The sequence below is a fragment of the Danio rerio genome, chromosome 9, assembly GCF_052040795.2.
Source record: "Danio rerio strain M-AB ecotype USA chromosome 9, GRCz13ab, whole genome shotgun sequence".
NCBI classification, from domain to species: Eukaryota; Metazoa; Chordata; class Actinopteri; order Cypriniformes; family Danionidae; genus Danio; species Danio rerio.
Genome location: NC_141029.1, coordinates 21,326,812 through 21,343,016, shown reverse-complemented (window position 1 = coordinate 21,343,016; position 16,205 = coordinate 21,326,812). Strand labels below are relative to the sequence as shown.

The window sequence follows — 16,205 nt, the reverse complement described above, 5'->3', positions numbered from 1 at the left end:
CACTTTATGAAAATATAACCAACAAACATGAAAAAATACTATAGTAATTTATAGTAAATACTGTGTGTTTTGAACCAAACAATAGTTAAGCACCTAATCTGTTGTGACAATTCTATACACGCTGTTAAAGCTGTAACTCTAGTAACATAATCAAATTATATAATACTAATATATTATACTACACCACAGTATATTACAGTATTTATTGCAGTTCATTAGATTTAAATACCACACTATGCTAGCAATCATTAACAAAGACTTGTAAATACATTATAATACACTTTACTATGGTAGGATTAAACGACATAACAGTATTTACTATCTATTTTAATGTGGGATAAAATAAGCATCAAATATTTAGGAAAATGAATATTTAATCTCTAATGCAATATAACTGATCAATACCCGAGTAAATGCACATTTTATTATTAGAAATACTTCATGTAAATAATGTCCTGCGTGTCAATACAGGACAAAAGGAGGCATTCATGCGTCTAGTCAGTGGATTAAATGCTCCAGTGATAACATTAGAGCTGTGTTAGCGTGTTCACAAAAGCACTCATATACTTCGCTTTGTTCCGTTAAAAGAAGAAACATTTCGTGGTATAATACATGTAAATGCGTTATAAAGTGCAGGCCTTTTGTCGAAAATTCCGCAAAAAGCAATGTATTTACCCTGAGAGATCCGAGCCGTCCTACCCTGAGCAAAGAGGCTGCCATCTTTACTGCAGAAACCTATGAGAAAGAAAAACAGCTGCATGAATCACTGTTGACAGTTATGTATTTATAAATATTTGACATCGTCAATAAAATTCGTGCGACCACTGTTTAGAAATATGGAACTGTAGTTTACATAAGGAAACATTTACCTCGGAATTGTTATTTATACAGCAAACAGCACAGAAATAGAGAATTTGCATAGAGTAACGTAAAGCTAGCTCACGTTAGCACATTAATGTTTCTTATATACATGATAAATAGCAATAATAATAAAACAGAAAAGTCACATAGCTGCTTATGAAAATCATCTTGATTGTATTTTTGTGCATATATCAATGATACTAATAAAAAGTTACCTGACTAAAATCTTCAAATCAAAACTACTTTGAGAAATTGCAACAAACGACAGTTTAAAATCCCAAAAAAGATTGCAGAAAAGTAAAAACGTGTAAACTGACAAGTATGTTGCACAAAAGCACATTAAAGTACCGCCCTTGCATAATAACGAACACACCCCCTCCTCCTCCTGAACATCAACTCAAATGACTCTAATCATGTTCATTCAGAATTTGGTGTTGTTTCATCCAGTCTAACGATGGAATGTGTCAAGCGAAACAATATGCTAATAATTCATAACAATACTTAACTATAAGGATTAATAAAAATGACTTTAAAAGGTTTTTTTCCGGTACACTCATAATGGCGGGTTCACCATGCCAGATTCCAGTGGTTTTACGTTAATGACGTGTTAAATGTGCGACTGTCAGTTCGCACGTGAACAACACTCAACATGGCTATAGTGTGTTCAAAAGCTGACTGGTTTGTTACAAGTTGTTCTACTACTTTAGTTGCTGTAAACCTTAAGCAGTCTAGGTGAGTGCTGTATTTTATGCTGAATATTGTTTATTTATTTTACGTATATATTTTTGATGTATGGTAGAGAATGTGACGTGTCAGCAGAATTTCTGCATTCACATTTGTAACTTCCCCTGACATGTGCTATTGCTTGTTTACCTAATGAATTTTGGGGTTTTGGATGCCATATTTATGGGGTTGTACACATATCATTACACAATTCATTTTTCATTTGATTTCTACACGAATAGTCATTTTAGTTTCTAAATGTTGCTCTGTTTTTGGTAATATTGATGTTTAATTCTATTTATCTTCAGTCCTCTTAATTTAACTGTCCTTGGTCCACTGGAGCTGAGCTTATTTGTATAGTTTTGTTCGTTTTCTGTTGTCCATTCTTATCAAATGATTATGTTATTAAATGTCTTACTAATCTTAAGAGCAGTGACACCTGGTTATACTTTGTCTTTCTATGTACTGTATACTTGACACTTGTACTTTTGTGTATTTTTTTTTGTAAGTAAAACTATTATTGTTTTACTATTTTGGATAGAGAGCCTTTTGTGTTTGACTGTTCCAAAGCTGAGAAAAAACCTAAAGAAGCTGATGTTGATAACAAAAGGTAACTAATATTTTTTTTAGTTGTTGTATTCTGATTATTCAATCATTAATAGAAAATGAGATAATGGGAAAAGTGTCTTATTCATGCATATTTGTGCTTTGCAGTGCTGGGGAGGGATCAGAAGAGAAGGACAGTGACAGTATCCTTGCGTTTGCCATCTCAGCATCTGGAAAGCATGTAGCGCTTACGGATGATCACAAACGACTTGTTCTCTTCTGCACTGAACCATCATGGAAGTGCATCAGTACACGGTAACAGCACACATTTAATCCAGAGGGTATTTAAAGGGGGATAGTTACTCAAAAATGCTAATATACTGTACATTTCACACTCTCTTTATCCAAAATGGGGAGGATTTTTTTTCTTCATTAGTAAAGCATTAAAAGCATAGTTCACCCATAAATAAAAATTTACTTACTTTTTACTCACCCACAAGTGGTTCTAAACCTTTGTCAGTTTTTCTTCTTCTGTTGAACACAAAAAAAAAGATGTTTTGCAGAAAACTGAAAACTTGTAACCATTGGCTTCTATAGTACGAAAATAAAAAATATTGAAGTCAGTGGTTACAGGTTTTCAGCATTCTTTAGAATATCTTCTTTTGTGTTCAACACATGAAAGAAGCTCAGAAAGCTTTGAAACAAAATCTTAACGAAGACAGAATATTCAGATTTGAGTGTACTGCCCTTTAAAGAAGATTTTAAGCTGAATCTGTGATCCTTGTTGATTTGTAAACTGCAAGTCAACAGATAACCTATGCAGGCAAAACACAATTAATACAGTGGATTCTGATGATACTTTGAGGTCTTGTGAAGCAAAATGTGCAAGAAACTGAACATTATTTACAAACAGAGCGAAAGACGGATAAGTTTTGTAGTAACATTAATGATTGAGGTGAAGTATGTTTTATATTTACACATTCAGACTTTGCATTTAATAAAAGGAAAAAAAGTAATGCTTATTTAAAAAGGCCTATACAAAAAGATTTACTCTAATGACCATATTACAATTATATTTTAATATTGTCTGTAAATTCAATAAATTCAAATATATCAGCATGTGTATATTATTGATTATACTTTTACAATTATATTTGCATCTGTAACTGAGTGTATTAACCATTGATAAACACGCTTATTAGGGCAGCATGATATTGAAAAAATCTGACATTACGATATTTTGTTTTTCTGCAATATATATTAGTATAATATATAATAGTAATTTCACCAGATAGCTTGAATAGCTCTATTTAGGGGGGAAAAAAACATTAATTTAGACAGATTGAGGGTTTTTGGGTGTGAATCGTTAGTAAAATATAATAAACAATTCTAAAGCATAGATAAATACATTAATATAAAGAGAAACAAAGACAGTGCTTTTTGGTTTTCTGTTGGGCCAAACAGTATTCAGAAATTGAATAACCATATGCAAAAACACTGTATAATCTTCATTGTAAATAGTTAATAAAATACAACATTGTTAAACTTACAAAATGTATGATTTCTTTTGCCTGAATGCAAGGTCACAGGTTTTAAAAAGGATGAAAATGATAAACTTTTATCATGGTTAAATTCCTCAATTCTCATGTTTCTGAAATGATTGCTCTTGCTCAAATCTAATCCCAACATATAAACTCTTGAAGTATAATTAAGTTAAAAATATAGTGATCAATTTTATAAAATCTAATTTGAACGATAATGCGAGTGATATGCACCGTTACAGCAGTAGTTGGCTAAAATGCTAGTTTTTTTTTTTAATTAACAAAGTGACAACTTGTGACATGGTCTCTATATTATTTAGCATGCTACTTTAAATATGTGGTCTAAAATCACATGCAAGTATGACTTCAAAACAACATTAGCAATAAATAATTGACTGTGAACAATGTTGTAGTTTTATAGTCTTTGGCTGATAATATGATTTTTCTCATTACAATTTTCAAAGAATACATTTCTAAAAAAAATATTAAGAAGTTGAAAGTCTGAATGTGTGAATAGAAAACCATCTTTACCCCACTACATTATTAAATGATGAGCGATCCTGTAATGCTAGTTTCTCTGAATAAGCGTATGATTGTCCTATTGCAGGTGGGTTGTGCGGCGGTGCACTTCTCTTGCATTTACTCAAGCTGAGGACGAACTCTATGTGGCAGATAAGTCTGGAGATGTGTATTCATTCTCCATTCTGGAGCCACATAAAGCAGGAGAGCTGAAGCTGGGACATCTATCTATGTTACTTGATGTGGTATGTTTGCATTAGTACAAAGTAAAGATTAAAACAAGATTAAAATATTTATTTAGATTATTTAAATGGCATTTTAGTGCAGCAAATATTGAAAGACAAAAAGTGAGATGTTATCTAATTTATTTTTATAGCTTTAAATTATTTGTTTATTTGAATTTATCTAGAGCTAGTATTGAACTCAAGCAAAAACATGAAGAATTCAGTTTTATTCGCACATTTTTGCTAAATAAATAATAAATATGATTTTTAGCTTTAAAAAAAAGGTGCATTACTACATAAAAGAAAATATTAAATGGTTAAATTAAATTAAGTACCATAAAGTTTTCATTTAATCATTTCTATTTTTATCATTTACCCCAAAATGAAATCTTTGTCACCATTTAATCATGTTGCTTCAAACCCATAAACAGTTTGTTCATCTCTGGAACACAACTGATGGCATTTTTAAGTTAATCTGAGAGATTTCTACTTCTCTATTCAAAGCCGATTGTCCGAGCTACTGTCCATCTTATTAAATTGACCATTTGACATTAATGCTAACGTATGACCTACCTACGTCAGTTGTTCTGCTTCAATCCTGTTAATAAATAGTCTTACGTGGCCTAATGGGATATTATAGTAGTATTGTCTATTAGGCATGGGGAAATGCAGCCAAGTAGAGCACTGAGGCTTTCTCTTTGAGAGCAGTGCCATCTAGTGCTTACTTAAAAAATAATCTAAACGTTTGTGTACAAAGGATAGTTAGCCCAAAACATACTTTTTACTCTCCTTAAATTGGTTTCAAACCCCTATAATTTTCTTTACTCTTTTTTTTTTTTTTTTTTTTTTTTTTAACACAAAATTACATATTTTGATAAAACCTGAATGCCAGTAACCATTGACTTCCATACTAGCAAAAACGAATATTATGGAAGTCAATGGTTACAGGATTCTCATTTTCTTCAAAAATACTTATTTTGTGGTAAACCGCATAAAGAACTACTACTTTATACAAATTAAAATGCACGTTATTTGACAAAAAGCGATAATCAAATTAGCCGTTGATCATGTGACTCTGGGAAACCAGTACACACCCCGATACTTGTTGTTGTGAAGCTTCAGTTTCATACATAACATCAGTCCACTGAATCCGCTATCTATAATATTGCCAGAAGTAGAAGGCAATTCAGATTCTACTTGACTTATTTTTCTAATTCTATAAATTCGGACATATCACTCTGCTCACATTCTGTTTTTCTCATACTATATTGTAGCAGGGCATGTGATTTCAGAAACCTTAATACTTAAAACTTCATTTCTAGTGGGCTGTTTAATTCTTGATTCTGAGCGGCTGATGAACAGTCCAAGGTGTGCTGTTATTTTCATTTAAACTCACAGCTAAAGTAGTTCAAGCCAGGTTTTGATGGCATTACAGTTCCATATCACTACACTGAATGATTTCAGTTACAACACAGCAAAAATATTAACACTGGACTATTCGGATGAGATGAACACAAACTTCGGATGAGAAGTTTGTACAACACACAGCAGCAGTTTGAGGACAAAAGTCTGATAGATGTCTTGAACAATATCTGAACAGGATCTTTTAGTTTTGGTAACTGTTGTTTAAGCGGAATATTTAACTGTGGTCAGTCGAATTATTAGTAAATAAGGCACACATAAGGTGCAGTATTTTCTTATAATTCATCAGCACCTCATCAATTATTTGTTATGAGACATTTGAGTGTAATATTCAATTTCTTTTCCCTTTTTTGAATTCATTTTTTTATTTAGGCTCTTTCCCCAGATGATAAATATATCATAACGGCTGACCGAGACGAGAAGATCAGAGTGAGTTTTCGGCGTTCACCCTACAACATTCAGGCTTTCTGTCTGGGCCACACAGAGTAAGTGTGGATCGTAGAAGGACAGTGATGATGTCACACCATAAATGTGGTTTGAAAATGTTTGTTTTTTTCCATGCAGATTTGTCAGTTCATTGCTTGTGCCTGCAGGGCATCCTGACTGGCTTCTCTCAGGTTCAGGAGTAGGTGCTTTTCCACTTTACCTTTACAGTATTGTTTTACTGTAATCTTATGTAGGGCTCTTATGGATGATATAATTGTATCATATTATAGCAGAACTGACTTTGTTATGTTGTCAGGATGGCACAGTGAATGTCTGGCATTACGAGACTGGTCGCCGATTACACAGTGTGGACATGAGGAAATTCGGGCTTGACTCAGAAAACACAGAAAAGGTGCTGTATATTTTGTTTGCAACAAGCACACATAAAATACAATGTTTATCACAATCCTGCAATTTGTTTGTGTGTATATATTCATTTCTAACCCCTAATTCAAAAATAAAACTAAACTCTTTAGAAATTGCACAAACATGTTGGTTTTGAACATCCCTGAGCTGTTATAATAGTAAAAATAAAAACGTAGTTTTGTCCTGTTCTCAAGTCAAATATATAAAAAAAAAAAAAAAAAATAAATAAATAAATATATATATATATATATATATATATATATATATATATATATTGAATCAAGATACATACTAGACGTATGAAATGTCTAGACGCATGAAAAACACCTTAATTAAGTGATTGTTTGCTTAAAACAAACAAAAATATTTGCCAATGGGGTAAGAAACAAAATCTTAATGAGGTATAGTCCCTGTTTACACTAGTACATTTTAGTTTTAAAACGGGGTTTAAGAATGAAAACAATCCTCGTCCACAATAGCGTTTCACCCAGCGTTTCTGAACAGCTCTCCATCCACACCACACCAATGAAATCGCACATCACGTGACCACACACAGACACACACTCTAGCATGCCCTGCAGCATATCTACCCAGATGAGAGCTGTGCTTGTCGGACTGTTCATCAAAAATCTACCGCTGGATCTAATCTCACTATATTTGTTAAACGTGATATTTAATTCATCTTTCATTCCCCGACTTTGCTCTTTTGAATCTATTACTTGTTCTCAGGTCTCGTGTTTTGGCTGAGCGCAAAGATAAGTTAATAATGAATGTAACCACGTACATTCTGTGTATTGACTGATTGCTTGGCTTCCTATAATGTACAAAATTATTGTACGTTATACTTTTATAAGGGCCATTATTGATTATTAAAACTGATATTCAGCAAAAGAGAGTTTCGTATTTTCAATGAACATGAAAAAGTAGTGTTACAGGCTCCGTTTTGTTATAAATATGCATACAGTGACTATGTTTACATGGACATCAGTAATCAAATTATTTGCCTTAATCTAATTAAGACAATATTAAGATTAAGGGCATACCCACCCTATTTACAGTTGCCTCGAACCGGGCCAAAACACGCTTGTCTCACCTCCCGTCTCCCCCGACGACCCGCACTCACATTACAATCGGGCCTGGGCACGCTTAGGTCATCGATGCTGCGCTGTTCAGTAAGCGCTCTCTCTCAGCACAAATGAGATTTTTCTCATTATATCGATTTAGTCCTTAGTGATGCGGTGACACGCAGTGGGATATTTTGCAGAACAGATCAACCACTTTTGACGCTCATTAACAATCACAAAGTCCTTTAGTTGAGCGAGGAACAAAGAAATGTCTCCGTGTTTCATGACATGGCGAATCAATTGTTCTTTGCCAATGCTTTTACTAATCAATTTTAATCAATTTGTTGCAGCCTAATATATTTATATAAATATAAAAGTTTTGCCTTTTATTTTAAATAATAGTGTCAAAATAACTGGTGTACAAGTTGTAAATGACTGCAAGACTTATTTTAAATAAGGGTGTTTAGACTGTAAAGATGAGCACTTGCAGCGCATAATTAGAATAAAAAACATTTATGACAGTGAAAATGCTGTAAATGTTTAATTTGTCATTTACAAACATTATAGCATCATTTATATTGAAGTTTAATGTTATTTTAACAACATAAATATACACTTTAACAATGTAAAGGTTTAAGATATAGTGATATTTGTTGTTAATGAAGTATATTTGATACATGTATAAAAAACATTTTTATCTATTTTATTGTATTTGTGTATGCATTACATTTTATGTGTATTAAAAATTTAGCATGTCTATCAAGCTTTTGTTAGGCAAGCAGCTTCATCCAACAGGAGAAATACTTGGAAAATATTTTAACTTGTATGTAGGCATAAATGACAGCAATAAAGCGTTTGTCCATTTAAATCCAGGGTTGTAAATGAAAAAAATTATTATTTTTTTATTTATTGACTTTTTTTTTTTACCTTAGAATGTGTCCTGTTTCAATTTATTTTATTCATAAGCAAAAATGCATTTATTGTTTGTTGCTTTTCACTGTGATTTACAGAAGACACACATTATCTGTCATTCAGTGTAAATATAAAATCTATAATATAACAAGAATCATTTGATAGAATCACACACATCACAGCACCAAAATCCTAATAAATTATCATTTTTAATGTTTGCAATTGGCCACTTTGATCCTTCAAAACACCTTTTTTATCTATTTGTCTGCAAATAAATCTGTAATACTGAATGATGAACATTATTTCAGCCATCTAAACTTCACAATAGTAGTGGACATTTGCATTTAATATGTGCTCTGTTTTTAAAATCATTTTTGTAAAATTATTAGATGAAAACAGCACAATAGGACATCTGCTCTTTGACCTCTAGATTTTATATTGGATACTGTAACCATGCCTCTGTTTTTCTGCAGAGGTTTGCGGTCAGCCGGATCATCAGTTCACCAGATGGACAACATGTCGCTGTTCAGTGTGAGGGGTGCGTTTCATTTCATCACATTTTTCTGTTGATCATCCTCCTAATTTTATTCAGCTAGACATCTTTGTTAAAACAGAATCAAACAGGTCTTGAAGGAACACGCCACTGTTTTGGGAAATTTTACACCTTTCCTAAAGTTAAATAATCATTGATTTTTATTTTTTTATATCCATTCAGCCAATCTCTGGCTGTGACAGGAGCACTTTTAGTTTAGCTTAGCATAAATCATTGAACCAGATTGAGCCATTAGCAATAGTAGCCTATAGATCCTAGTCATTTTGACCTAGGAAACAATCTAATTTTAATTATTCGTATGTACATGATGTAACTGCAGAAGAGTCCAGCTTTAAATAGGAACATTATCAAAACTTTTTGTTTTAATAAGCAAGATGCTAATGGTCTTATCCAATCCAAAGATTTATGCTAAGCTAAGCTAAGCTAAAAGTGCTCCTGCCAGACATGGAGATCGGCTGAATGGATTCAAAATATTTTTAAAAAATAGTGTAGTGTTCCTTTAAGAAAGATTACGCATCTGCAGGAGTAACATCATCTGCATGTGTTTAGATTCCCCTCAGTTCAGCTGTTCACGGTGGATTGTGGGACAGAGGGCCTCCTGAAACCTGCAGACACGCTGACTCTTCCTCTCTCGCCATGGGACGTGACCTTTGACTCAGAAAACCAGCTGTGGGTTTTGCTGGAGAGTGAAGACATGAAGGTGCTCCTGTATCGACACTCTGAGCAGCACTGGAGGGTAAACTCATGCTCCGCTTTCCATGCTCATTGGTTATGTTGAATGTTGCTATATAGATTGGCTTGTTTATGTAAAGGATAATATACATCTAGGTAGTTTATCAGGGATTTCAGAGCATGTATCAAAATGGCTAGGTGTCGTGATTTCAGTAAAATGAGATTTATGCATCATGAATGTTTTGAAATGTTTAGAAAATGTAATGTGTCTCCTAGGGGTTTAACGATATTAAAACCGAACCGAAATATCGCGATACGTATCGCGATACACCAACCACGATACGTATCGCGAAACACTCGTGGCGTACCGCAGTACTCTCACGCCCCCTGCTGCCCATTGTTGAGGTTGACGTCACTTGTCTCTAACTAATTGGACCAATTTAAACACATCTTTATTATCATATTTGATTAAATTGTTTTAGTAATGATGAGGATTTGTTTTAAATATTATATTCTAAAGTTAGTATTTTAGTGCATGTCATGTCATGTGACTTGAGTAAGCATCACACTCGTTACTACTGGACGCAGGATGGCTGCTTCACATAGTACTGAGATTGCAGATCCCCCAGACACATTTAAGTCATCTGTGTGGAAACATTTTGGTTTTCCAGTTGAGTACAGGAATAGAATACGTGTCGTAGACGAAGCCTTACTTGTAAGGAAAAACATTTAAAAAGTGTGGTAATTTCACAATGTGAGGGTGTAAGCAACAGAACTGCCAACAAAAGTGATTTAATGTACAAAAGTAAAACCAGAATAATGCCCAAATATACAAAAAAAGAGAAATATTTACACTAATAAAAATAATATAATAAAGTAACAAATTCAAACAAAAGTATCAAACAAAAATTTGTTAAACTCGAGCAAGGGGGTGATAGGGAAGACAAACAAAAGAAATAAATATAATAAAACAATTCTAACTCATGAATAACCCCTCTTACCTCGCTAAAACTGATGAAAAGAAAAAAAAGGTCTTCAGCGCCGAGCGCCGCATTCTTCCCTATACTGAATAAAATAAACAAAGATGACCTTCACCTCTTACCTGATGTCTTTAACAATACATTTTCTACGTGTTTGCAAAATAGAAATCGTATGACATTTTCCCTATCCACCTTACACTAAGACTGAACTTGAGGAGATAAAGCTATATTGTCTGAGCTAAAAAATAATATACAAATCAATAGAAATAAAAATGTACAAACCTCACAAAATTTCTTAAAGTGGGCAAAAGTAATGCAAAATAATTTTACCCAAACGAAAGTTAAGCAAAAACAACGAAAATCATAGTCATGTCAGAAAAATACACGAAAAACGAGATCAAAGGAAAAAGCGCTCTCTCTCCCGCTCTTCCTGACATGCTTTTTACATTCCCGCGCTGCGTCGCCAAATGATGATAGATCGGTCTCCTGACCAATCAGCTGTCAAAAAGGCAGACCTACAGAAATGACAGGCATCAGCTGTCGTGAAGGCGGACCTACATAAATGACCGGCATAGAGGGAGCGGGAGAGAGGGAGAGATCGGGAGGCAAACATACAGCCGGCTACAACCCTAACATTAGTTTCAGATGTATTTTACTGGTGAATATGTCATGAAAAAACACTTTACAAACACATTATATGTATATTTTTCATTAATTTAAACGGAAACCTATCTATCTAAATGAAACCATATAATCAAAAATGAGTGTCTGTGTCTGCACAGAGATCAAGCCTCTCATCGGAGAATGTGGATATTATGGTGTTTTTGAAGAAGATCTTTCACTAGTCTACACTGCAGTTATTTATTTAATTTTAGTTTACTTAGTTAAGATGGCTGCACTAAAGAGAATAGTTTTTTTTTTCTGACTAGTCTATATTGGAGGTATTTATTTAATTCTAGTTGTTTACTCGGGTATCCTGACTGTACTAAAAATGCGATGACAAAGTTAATAAAGAAAAAGTTAAGATGTTCTTGTTATTAAGTGAATTGTCCCTTAGCATTGCTGTTAGCATGACATCAACCCTAACCCCACAGCAAACAGAAACCGAACCGTACCGAACCGTGTCTCCCATTGGGTGTGATTTGTGTATACCATAAAATCTGGCAGGTTCACTCAGATTGCCCCCCAGTGTTGAATCGCTGAACAGGTTTCGTAGTTTACTTCATCTCAGAACAGGTTTTACTAGTTTTTAGATGTTTTAATGAGACATTTGTTAAAATGAAACAAAATAATAATTGTTAAAAGTCTTGTTGGCTTATTAGCAGAGTCAACCATGGAACAAATGATACATAAACCTTGAAAATTATTAAAAGAACCCTGCTGAAAAATCCAGCTTAAACCAGCCTAGGCTGGTTGGCTGGTTTTAGCTGGTCAACCAGGCTGGTTCTAGAGGGGTTTTGGCCACTTCCAGGCTGGTTTCCAGCCATTTCCAGCCTGGTATTAGCTGGTCAGGCTGGGAGGTGACCAGCTAAAACCAGCTTGACCAGCCTAGCAGGCTGGGAGCCCAGCCAAAACCAGCTATGTCCAGCTTAAACCAGGCTGGTCAAGCTGGTTTTAGCTGGATTTATCTGGTCATTTTCCAGCCTGACCAGCTAGACCAGGCTGGAAATGGCTGGAAACCAGCCTGGAAGTGGCCAAAACCCCTCTAAAACCAGCCTGGTCAACCAGCTAAAACCAGCCAACCAGCCTAGGCTGGTTTAAGCTGGATTTTTTAGCAGGGAACGCATATTATACTAACACTTTTTAATGATATTAGAAAAGCTTTCAGCATTTATAGGTTGTACTTTCAATTAAAAGTTTGCAATATGTGTGGAAAAAGTCAATTCTAGTGTTAACCTGAGTTTTTGTTGCATTTACATGGTTTTGACCATCATAAAAGACCACCAAATCCATTTTCATTGCTACGCAGATAACACCTAGCTCTACCCATTAACAAACCCAACCACTCCCACTCCCACCTTCATCCCTTACTAACTGCTTTGCAGACATCAAATCCTGGTTCACCTCAAATTTCCTGAAATTAAATGACAATAAAACTGAGCTTTACTTATTGGTACATGATCCACTTTAAATAAATCGCATAGTTTTTCTATTGCCACAGATGATTCTGTCATTTACCCCCTCCCTTCAGGTTAAGAGTCTGGGGGTCATCTTCGACAGCACCCTTTTATTCACTGCACATTTTAATAATGTCACCCGGTCACTTATTTCCAATTTCGAAATATAAATCGTTTACATCCTTCCCTCACAACTCATTCGGCTGCCATTCTTGTTCATAGTTTAGTCTCATCTTGTTTAGATTACTGTAATTCCCTTATTATCTCAAAAACCCCCTCTGTCTGTCACATCACACCCATTCTACAACAGTTTCACTGGCTTCCTATCTTCAGGATATATCTCTTATCTTTCAGAATTATAAAATACTTCTCATTTTTAAAGCCATCCAAAATCTTGCACCTCCATACCTTGCTAACCTTGTTCATATCACCACACCTTCTCGAACATTCAGGTCTTCTTCTTCCATTTACCTCACTGTTCCCTTTGTCCGCCTTGTCACCATGGGGAGCAGATCTTTCAGCCACTCTGCTCCTCAGCTTTTGGAATTCACTTCCTCTTGATCTCCGTAATTTAGACTCTTTCACAATTTAAATCCAATCTTAAAACACATCTGTTAAGAACAGCTTATTCACTTTAACTTGACTTCATTTTTAAAGTTTGTATGGTTTTGCTTTTGCTATTGCTATTTTTTTTTTATTGTGTTTTTATGTGAACTGATTGTTCTAGCTGTCCTGTACGGTGACCTTAAGTGTCATGAAGGGGGCCTTTAAATAAAATGCATTATTATTATTATTATTATTATTATTATTATTACCATGAGGGGATAAAAGATTGTTAACAGATGATTCTTATTGGTTGTGTTTACAGCTGTGTGACTCTGAGAGCCCTGAACTGAAGAAGGTCACTGATGCATTACAGACTCAATGGCATCTCTTTAAAGGTAAGAAATGCAGACCTGGTGCAGTGCAATCTGAGCTGCATCCAATGCTTTTTAATGGGCTCACCTAAACCCTACCCCTTACGGTGATGTCACTTACTGTAAAATACATTTTACTGGACTGTCCTGCTTTTAATGATTCCAGAAGACTTTTTTAATGAAATGAGCTCTCTTAAGGGCATTTTTAACAAAGTGACACAAGGAAAATGTTTTTTTTTAGAATTCTTATCATGTATTAATACTAAAAATCTTGTTTAACTTGTGTGTTCATTTGTTTGTTGTTCTTAATTGTTTTTTTATTATTGAAATGTTCTTGCCATGAAAATAGCCTTGGTTGCTGACATGGCAATAAATAAAAGAATTACATTACATTACAGTGATGTCTCTCACTCCATTTGAGTGCATTGTGTCTGACATTGTATCACTGAGTGCCAACATTGCATCATAAAGGCTGAATCCAGATACTATTGGATAATTCAGTGATAATTGAATGGTGAGTCCATACACAGAACCTAAAAAGCCCAAAACGTGTTGTCATATTTGATCAATTTTAACATCGGATGATCGGGTAAACTTAAATGCATAGTTCATCCAAAAATCGAAATGGTCATCGTTTACATGTTCTCCACTTTTATCAAAGCAGTTTTAGTTTTTCTTTTATTTAACATAAAAGAAGATATACTGAAGAATTTTGGAAAACTACTTCCTACTATGGATGTCTGTGGCTTGTTCCCCAACATTCTTCAAAATATGTTGAACAGAAAAAAAGACATTCATAAAACTTTAAAACCACTTTAGTGTGAGGAAATAAAAAGTACATTAGATTTGTTGTTTTGGTGAATTATACCTAAAGTTGCTTACTAATCTATTAAGTGTTAAGCTTGATATATTAACAATTTAAAATATTGTGTGTTTCTAAAAATGGGACAAGTTAATGCAAACTTAATAATAATAATAAATCCTTACATTTATTTAGCACTTTTCTGGGCACTTAACTGGAACATTTATAAATAATTAAGACATTTTGCTGAATAAACAGCTTTAATTGTCTGCCAGGTGTCAGTGGACATTGAATTCAACAGGTTTCTTATCAAATTTGTTTACTTGAGATGTTGAGTGTAAGCTTTTATAAAACCAATGCCCATCTCAGATTCACTTTGTTTCTTTAAACCTTTGTAAGAACACTTAATGTTATTTATCAATAATAAAAATATTAATAAATGTTTTCTTTACAGGTTGCGTGGGACTGGAAAGTCAGTTTAAACATCTTTATAAAGTGAACTTTGACAATATGGCTTCATACTTGCAAAAGAAACAGGAAAGACTAAACCTGGAGAATAAGAAGAGAGCAGCAGCAGCAGCAAACGGCTCAAAACCCAACAAAAAAAGTAAAACCGAGAGCGGCACTGTGTCACAAAGCACCAGCTGAGAGGAAGTCTGCTTTTTAATTTGACATGTTTCTATAATACTAATGTTGTTTTTTGTTAATTGACTTTGATTTTATTTTGTTGTTCAGTAAAGACATCCAGACATGGTGGTTTCCGTTTCCTGAACATTAAGTTGTAATGTTGTCTTTTAACCGCTAGAGTCCGCTAGTCACGCTCTGAATGTGAGCAGTTAGTCACTACAAACATCAAAATAGACATGGTATGTTATTAATTAATAGAACTATTTTTGTAGGATTTTGTGCGCTCTTGTAATCAAAAACATGACCTTCTCTTGTGACTTGTTTACTTTTATGGAGGCTGAAAAGTGTCAATCACATGAGATCAAGCAACAACAAATTTTGACATCCAAAGTCCTGCATAAATTAAATATTTTCATGTTCTAGAAGATCTTGCTCCAATCATTGAGAGCAAAAGATGATTTGGGTGCTTTAACAGCATCAGTCAGTGAACTATGCGGTTCAACTCTTCCAGAGACAGGAATAATCATTAAACTGTATAATGATTGTGTTTGGAGAGATCTGGGGTTTCAGTTTTTTCATAAAGTTAGACTTTATTGTTTTCTGAATAAAAGTGACTAAAAATCTGTACATCCTGTATAATGTTTATACTTTTACAAAACCAAATAAAAACAACACAAATGGTTCATAGCTGAGCTGTACATGGTTCAACAATTCCCTGAATGATGCTTTGGAGAGACACTCATTTCCCACTTACTCTGATGGCGAATCCAGCTGAAACAGACAAACAACAGGTATATTATGCAGAGAAGATCACATAAATAACCAATTACAGTTAAATATATAGTTTACCCAAAATGTTTATTTTGTAGAACA

The 16,205-nt window shown here is 34.0% G+C and overlaps 3 protein-coding genes across 12 annotated transcripts in view; 1 reads left to right on the top strand and 2 right to left on the bottom strand.

The window, feature by feature from the left end:
- si:ch211-140m22.7 overlaps positions 1-1,222 on the bottom strand; it is a 28,133-nt gene extending 26,911 nt beyond the window's left edge. For 3 of the 7 annotated variants that reach the window (NR_137292.2, NM_001328145.2, NM_001256697.3), the window contains 2 exon segments: positions 676-735; positions 1,077-1,222. Coding sequence is in view for 6 of the 7 variants with exons in the window: in NM_001328145.2 (NP_001315074.2) it covers positions 676-720 (45 nt within the window). In the remaining variant the exon portion in view is untranslated. 7 annotated transcript variants of the gene reach the window in all.
- Positions 1,223-1,470: 248 nt separating this feature from the next.
- wdr4 (WD repeat domain 4) lies at positions 1,471-15,959 on the top strand. Its single transcript, NM_001126435.3, is given in 11 exon segments — positions 1,471-1,593; positions 2,126-2,194; positions 2,299-2,445; positions 4,279-4,435; positions 6,209-6,321; positions 6,401-6,461; positions 6,579-6,674; positions 9,138-9,202; positions 9,767-9,953; positions 13,855-13,927; positions 15,160-15,959. Coding segments are annotated over 11 exon segments (1,245 nt in total). The 5' UTR covers positions 1,471-1,510; the 3' UTR covers positions 15,354-15,959.
- pde9aa (phosphodiesterase 9aa) overlaps positions 15,897-16,205 on the bottom strand; it is a 54,394-nt gene continuing 54,085 nt past the window's right edge. For all 4 annotated transcript variants that reach the window (XM_087267653.1, XM_087267654.1, XM_087267656.1 and 1 more), the window contains one exon: positions 15,897-16,103. The gene's annotated coding sequence lies outside the window, so the exon portion shown is untranslated. The remainder of the gene's footprint in view (positions 16,104-16,205) is intronic.